The 7866-nt window shown below is 43.8% G+C and overlaps 1 protein-coding gene across 1 annotated transcript; it reads right to left on the reverse strand.

Annotated features, from left to right (window-relative positions):
• Positions 1-728: 728 nt before the first annotated feature.
• Positions 729-7435, reverse strand: LOC139647283 (EMI domain-containing protein 1-like; the record flags this gene model as incomplete). Its single annotated transcript, XM_071523154.1, has 8 exons — positions 729-881; positions 1708-1792; positions 3791-3835; positions 4092-4136; positions 4234-4296; positions 4438-4490; positions 4932-5021; positions 7319-7435. Coding segments are annotated over 8 exons (632 nt in total), but the record flags the coding sequence as incomplete, so codon positions are not given.
• Positions 7436-7866: the final 431 nt, after the last annotated feature.

Raw genomic sequence — 7866 nt, forward strand, 5'->3', positions numbered from 1 at the left:
ATGCAACCAAACTAAAATGCAATGCAGTTTGTGCTTTTTTTTTGTTGCACTGATCAATTGTGAATTTAGCAAACAGATTCATCAGTGTGTATTTTAAGGGGAAAAACACTCACACCAAAAACTTGAGATCACTGTTAGCAACAGACATTTCAGTGAGAGTAGAGATGTCTTCATTTTTTAGTGCACTACATAACATTGAGTTAAACAATATGATAGAAGTATAACAAAATTAATACTAGAAGAGGTTTGTTTGTGTAATTGTATCCTGCAAACTGTACATGCTCAATATACTTAAATAATGGAATCTCTTCAGATTGCAGACACATTGTGAAAGCAAAACAAACTCTTTTCTCACATCTGATTCCTCCTTTGATTACTCTAAATGACCCTTATTGTCCAGAATTGTTTCCAGCTTAATGAGCACCACAGAAGATTCTAAAATAGATTTTCCTTTTATCAAACATGAATCTCTTTATTTTCCTGAGGCTGCACTAAGTTCTCTAGCCACAGAAATGGGATACAGAGGGAGCTGCTGGGCCTATGTGGAAATAAGTGTTTGGTTATGGGGGTTGGGGGGGTGTCATACTGGTTCTCAGGTTCCCAATGGAGGTGGGCCTTCTGGAGTATCAGTGGAGTTTCCCTGAGGTGTCCCCCACCTTAAATCTGATGGTACAGCCCAAAGAGTGCCAGAGAGACCTAAAGGAGGGGGAGTCAACCCAGCCTGTGATCCTCAGGGTCAGCGGGGGGCTACTTCCCTCGAACCTTGGTGTCCGAGGATACAGGAGAGGCAAGTCGATATGGAAGCACACCTGCTCGCTTATCTCTGTAGAAACTAGGGGATGCTGTGCCAAATGGACCATCCCCAGACCCTAGATCAGGCTCTGTTGGAGAAAGACAGGAGTTGGAACCAGGCCTCCCTATCCATCAATGCGCGTGCACACATTTACCCCGGTCCTAACCCGACTCTACTTTGATGAAGCCAACAACTCGCAGTTAGCATTGAGTAGGTCGGTATTGTTCTGATTGGACACCAGCTGCCCAGTCTTTGCATGCACATTACCAACTAATTAGTCAGAAAGCTCAAGGGATTTAATTCTTCATCGCTAGACCTCACTGTAAAGGAAGTGTACCTGGCTAGACTAACATATATTACATGCATTGGTACACATAAACCCACAAAGCACATGATTACTATGCAAAATATTCAGGTAGAATTGGTGTTGCCATCATAAGATTGTCACATTCAATGCAATTTTACAATTTAAGAATACATTTCCACAAAACATCTTTTGAGAGGCTACATCAACGTTCAGCAGTTCAGTAACATAATCATAAATTTCACATGTTTATCACACTGTCGGCCTACTGGTCCACACAGAGAGGGCAGTGTGGGTATTTTCAGAGGGCCGGTAGAGCGGTGGGTGAGGATGTCTGTCATTACCTGGCCAGATGATAGCCTCCAGCAGCGTCACCCTGCGAGCCAGAAGCTCAAGGTCTGCCTGCAAGTCGTGGAACATCTGCAAGCTAATGTCCTATCAGAGAGCAGTGACAAGGGGACCGTGTGAGGGGGTGGAAACAGCGGCCCGAGTCCTGGGGCTGCTCGCGACTGTTCGCACTCCCCGTCCCAGGAGTGAAGTGTGACGGGGGTGCGAGCCCCCACCTTTGACCCCTGCCTAAAGCTGACCCTGCCTCAGGCCTCCTACTCACCATGAATACCGATCATAGTCTCGAGGATTAAAACCCTCTCGGCTAAGATCTTCAGCGCCTCTCTGATTTGATGTATTCCGTCCCCCTGTGAAGATAGATACAGCCGTCAAGGTAAGGAGCGCAAGCCAAAGAACTGCTCGCCAAGATGCAAGTCATTTTTTGTCTCTCTCTCAATTCATTACAGCAGTTAGAAGGTTAAAAACAGTCCATGTATCTGCCCAGCACTCTCTGATATTATCTCTTCCCTATATATCTCTCTACCTCCCTCATTCTCTGGCCATGCTGCTACATCAAGCCAGTCTCTGCCATGCTGGGCTGGGCAGTAACAGCATGCATGTTACAGACCAGCCTCATAACACTGCTGGAGGGCACTGTCCCAGCATTTACATTTCATCATGCCATCCAGCTACCCATCATTATTTCACTGGATGAAGCCAGTACTGTTTTGAAATCTCCATAGGCATTTGTTTGTTTTTTCTTTTGTTAAAAATAGGAGAATGGTCTATATCTGGTACTGGCTTTGTGAGTCATCCCTTCAAAATTAAAAAATAACAGAGTTGAACAAGACAAGTTAAACAGACAGAAGCAGCCAAAAACATCACTGTTACTAAATAAGGCATGCAAAGAATAGCTAGAGCTATTGGTGCCTGGATGAGTGATTCCCACTATGAAATGCATTGATTAATAACACAAACCCATGGTATACTTTTGGAGAAAAAAGGCAAGGTTTCGCTGAGTACTAACTGAGTAATTTATATATAAATATATTGAATACAGTTTGTTTTGACAGAGAACAAATCCCCGAATACAAAAAGCTCTTGGTTCATGGCTTCATGATCCATGATAGGCTGGCGCTTAAAGGAGAGATTGAGTTTGGTTTACTACTACTATTTCTACTACCACTAATAATAATAATATTCAGAAAAAGCGACCTTGCCTTTGTTCTGTGTTAATGGCCTCATTTCATTTTCATTCATTAGAAACATCCAATAGTTTGTTTTTACATCCAGAGTAGAAATTGTATGTGGTGCAGTACTTAAAGACGAAACCATGCAAGGATGCATTGTGGGATAAAAGAGGATAGCTGTATCCACTCCACTCACATCAGAGCACACCACCCTCTAACCCAACAATACCCACCACCAAAACATATGGAGTGATTTGGCATATACATTTCACACATTTTCTTTGGTGTCCAATGAAACTTTGTGATAACATGATACCAGTCATACAGAACATGGATTATATGTAAGACAGAGCACAGTGTTTTCTGAAATTTAGAAAACAAAATAATCAAAAATGGCTCCTAAATTGATTTCAATACATTCCACCATCTTTCACTCAGCCATCCAATATGCTGGTGAGTGGTGCTGTCAAAGGACTTACATTGTTGATTCTGTTTGTATGTATATATATATGCCAAAGTCAGATGCTGAGAAGGTGACTGTGAAAGGTAGCCATGGGGACAGTAGCTTGCAGAGGGAGTCAGACAGCTTTAGGGTCAAGAGGACAGTGTCGTGACAAGGGACAGCAGTCCAGAGCACACCCCAAGGACCAAAGCAACAACAACACCAAAACACACAACATCATACACACAAATCACCAACTGAAATCACATATGCTTAAACAAAAAAAAAAAAGTACAAGACTCCGGCATGACTAGAAGTAAGAAGGTATGGATTTAAAATACAAGTGCAAGAGATGCAGCTGAACATCAATTTGTGGCCAATCACAGCCATGTAAACACAGTGATTGTAAAAAGATCACAACCATGACCTAAGCTGTAGGTCATGGTTAGATTGAATTGAAGTCACTGAATAGATTCATTGCAGTGCAAAGTGAACTTGTGATAAATAAAAATCTCTTACATTTAGATTGCTCTTGCAAAATGAGAAAGAGGTGAAAGAAAAGTAGGGATTAGACAGACACAGAGAAAACCTTTAATGTTCAGCACAGGAATCTTACAACTTCTTTGTCTTGTAACTAAGGGCCAAAGCCTCCTGTCCAGGTCCTGTGCCACCCAATGAGAGTGTGAGCTACAGGGTGAAAAGACGCCCCACCACCACCACCACCACTTTCTTACCGGCAAGCCCTTCTCTCCTGGCTCTCCCTTGGGACCCGGTGCTCCCTGTGGAGGAATATTAACAACAGAAAAATTGGACACCCATTTCATAACATCCATGAAAACAGTGCAGCAGCGATCATAGACAGAAAGGGCCCATTCTTTCCGAGGTTGTGGTGTCGCTGGTTAGTATAGTTTGTGGTGTCGCTGGTTAGTGCAGTTTACAGTAATTTAACCAGCTGTGACATGTGTTGATGTTTCCCCCCATACACTCGTTTATTCTGGCCATATTCCTCAGGGCTGCGGGATGGAGGTGGCTTACCGGCTCGCCTCTGAAGCCCCTCTCTCCTGGATAGCCTAAAGGACCCTGAAAACCCAGAGGCAGGTTATATAGAGGTTTGTTTAAGGAAGTGGAGGAAATAAAAGAGTTAAATGGGAAATTGAGCCCTGGATGTTGTACTCACTCTCTCCCCACGCTCTCCCTTCGGCCCCAGAGGCCCCTGCGTTCCAGGGGTTCCAGGTCTCCCCTATATTGAGTCAGAAGAGACACTCAAATTGACAAGGAGAAACACTGTATGACCAAAATGTGTACTGCAACAAATGCTGATGTGTATTTTTTTAAGCCAGCGTGTCACTGCCATCTACTAGCATTGTGTGAGAGAGCTTACGTTCTGTCCTGATGGGCCAGGAGGTCCGACTGGGCCTTTGGGACCTGGGGGACCTGTGCATTACATAAAAGGATTCATATAAGCTCCAAGCTGAAAAGGTCGTCTTTTGCATATAAGCTTAGTGCCACCACAAACAACTGTCATATGACCTAGCAGTGGTTTTCACTTGTCTTTTGTCTGATGAAAAGCACTGAACTGGAAACCCACATCATTCTGAAAGAGGCAAATTGTGACTAAAAGCAGAGATTGACTAATGAGTGCATGATGGAGAAAGTTGTGTGAAATGTTTATAATTTGCATGTGTGTGTTGGACCACGCAAGTATGCATAGGCAGTATTAGTATGCTTGTGTGTAAAAACATTTGAAACATTAGTATCTTTCTCAAACACAACACATAAACCTTCTGTGCGGTTAGGAATAATAATAATAAGGAATAATTAGAATATGCAATGTTGATATGGATGTGACTGCACTGGATAGAGAGCAGCACTCACCGATAGGCCCCGCAGGACCCTGAGGTCCTGGAATAGGCAAACCTCGCGAGTCGTGGAATGTGTTGGAGAACAACGGGTCTTTTCCCTGTCCTGGAGGTAAAATGAAATGCCAACATATTTAAGAAGATGCAGATGTTAGTCTTTTAGCCTAGGACACTGAAATCATTATTTGTGAACAGGAAAAAAGCAGATAACCAAGACTATCATCTGCAATGTCATACCACTGTACAGCATGGTGCTGCTTCACTGACAGTGAATGGGTTTGACTTTGTGGACTCACAGTAGTTGTGTGAGTATTTAGTAGAGATGTTTCAAAACAAAAAAAATCATGATGATTGATACTGTGATAGGATAATGTCACTGGTTTCTAATAATGTGACACTTTATTGATCACCTTATTTGTTTTATATTTTCACTTTCCTCTTCCTGACAGGGACTTAAACCTGTTTCTAGTTATGGGTTTCAGTGCTTGTTCACCAATTCAAAGGGTCACAGTGCACAGGAATAACACATTCCAAGACAGAAATTAAGTGTTAATCCCATTATTACTGCAGGTTTGTGCTGTAAGCGTGCAGTTGAGAAGAATTAAAAAATGTTGCACATTACTGACGATGAACCTCCAGGGGGCAGTGTTTTCAAATACAAATACCCAGACTTCGGCTAATAGATTCAGCAGCATAGGAGCAAACTATCCCAGTAAAATCTTCACTATGAAACAGTAAAAACGTGGTATTTAAAATTCATTGCCATTATGGAAGAGGATGGTGCACACAGGGTCTTTGTATCATGGGGTTTTGCTGAAAGTACTGTCATTAAAGTGTTTTGCATTTATTAAAAAGTTATGCAATACATACAAAAAAAAACCTTTCCATGTCCACCATGACATAGCACTGATGGGGCAACTACAAGTTCAGCTAGTGGACAGAGGAAGGGCAACAGAAAGAGGGGCGGGTAATGCGTGCGTGATGGAGGAAGTGTGTGGTCATCGGGTCTTCTCACTTCTGACAGCGAACACCGTTTCAGTCACAGCGCTGGGCCTCAGGACAGACACAGAGCGAGGGGAGGGGAGTGGAGGAGAGGGGGGCTGTCAGCCAGAAACATCTTCCAGCTGCCAGACTGTCCCAGATCAGGACCAGTGACATTCAAACCAGGCCCTCTCTCAACACACTCTCTTCATTTCATACTTAACAAGTGGGAGTCCGGGGCCTAACGTGTCTATTTGAGGGTCCAGATATGAAAATGTTTGAGAACACTTGCATTAGAGGATATTCAAAGACCAGATTCTAAAGCTAGCAGGCCTCTGGGTTGTCCTCCTCCTCACTACCTGGGGTTAGAGAGCCAGTCCTATTTTGCAGGAGGGAATTCCAACCTCCTGATGCAGACGTAAAAGGCAAATAAGCCAGTGTTTTCCAAAGGAAGCTCAGCGCAGAACCCCTGCATCCCCTACTGTTACTTTGATGTGAAATAAATGGTTCACAGTCTCAGAATTCATCGCTGCCAACCTCAATTCACCCACAGCTTTCTCCACATGCGAACCTACAACTCACAAGTCTGTGTGCTTTATTTTTTACCGCCTCATCCACATACCATGCTTTGACCTTGAAAGAGCCGGTGCAAGCCCCCCGTCTCTCACACTCCCACTCAGCTGTCTGAGCTGCCTACATCTGGAAGCTGTTGAGTGACATCAGTGGCGGACAGGTTCTTCTTATCCCAGCATGTGACGTTCGTGTCTATCCCACACTCAGACCCTCTCTACCTCCACTGAGTGATCTTTGATTCTGTCCTACTTGGCGGTTAGACAACAGAGAGCGACAACACAAGATCTACAACTTGCCCTTTACCTTTATCCCAACTGTTTCTCTCCTCTGACATTCCCTTTTTGTCAATCTACCTGAAACGTGCATAAACAATTTGAAGAGCTCACATTTAGCACAGGAGAACGTATCTGCGAACCCACTCAACATACATGCATATCATTTACTAAACCAGTGTACATGCAGATGCTGTTTGACTAGTGTTGGACTCGTGGCAAATTGATTCTGTTTGGACTGAGGTCACTTCCTCTGGCTTGGCCCAGAAGGAGACCACCTAATGTGAGGACGAGGGGTTGGGGGTGGTTATCTGACAGGGATGGACTATCCATCTGGAGTTTCACCTCTGGGAGAGTTCCAAGTCCATAATATTGGGGTGTGAAAATTCATGAGCTGCACCAGAATGGTCGTCCGCTTTTATACAAACCCAGAGAAGGAAAAAATTAACAATATCAAAATGAAAAACTATAGCAATTAAGACAATCATAAGTACAGAGGCTATTCTGAATGACTCAGTGTGGAGTTCATGTCATGTGATGATTGTATGGAGTGTGATAGCAGCTGTCCAGGTCTTACTATGGTCTGGTTCTGGGATGCGGGCACTGGCTGGCGCTGGGGGGCCGGGAGGCCCTGGAGGTCCAGGAAGGCCTGGTAGACCCCTCTCCCCTGGGAGTCCTGGTGGGCCGCGGGGTCCTGGGAGGAGAGATGAGAGAAACATCATTACAGTGACAGGCAGCACGAGGAGGGCTGTTATGCTAAGGACAAGGGAAACAATTCAAGAGCAAGAATCACAATGCTAAAATTGTGAGACGACCCCTTTTTTTTTGGCATGGTGTAAGATCTCATTAAAATCATTCATCATTTCACTCATCATATCATCTATCACTGTAGATCGAGGGGAACCATTAAGGCCCTCACATCTGTGTTTTTTGGGGAGAGTTTAGAGAGGTGCGATGTGAGTATCTCAATCTCTTTGTGTTGGAGAGGCTGAGCAGGTTAGTGATGACAAATGTCCAAGACTGTTGGTGGTAAGGTAAAGGAGAGTAGGTGTTGCATGGTGTATCATATCATATCATATATATATATCATCTCAGTATTTGGCAGTACTGTGTGTGTGTGTGTGT

This window comes from Centroberyx affinis, unplaced genomic scaffold, assembly GCF_046629955.1.
Source record: "Centroberyx affinis isolate AG114_WGS23_722 - 3 ecotype Tasmania unplaced genomic scaffold, CSIRO-AGI_Caff_v1 ptg001070l_1, whole genome shotgun sequence".
In the NCBI taxonomy this organism is placed as follows: domain Eukaryota; kingdom Metazoa; phylum Chordata; class Actinopteri; order Beryciformes; family Berycidae; genus Centroberyx; species Centroberyx affinis.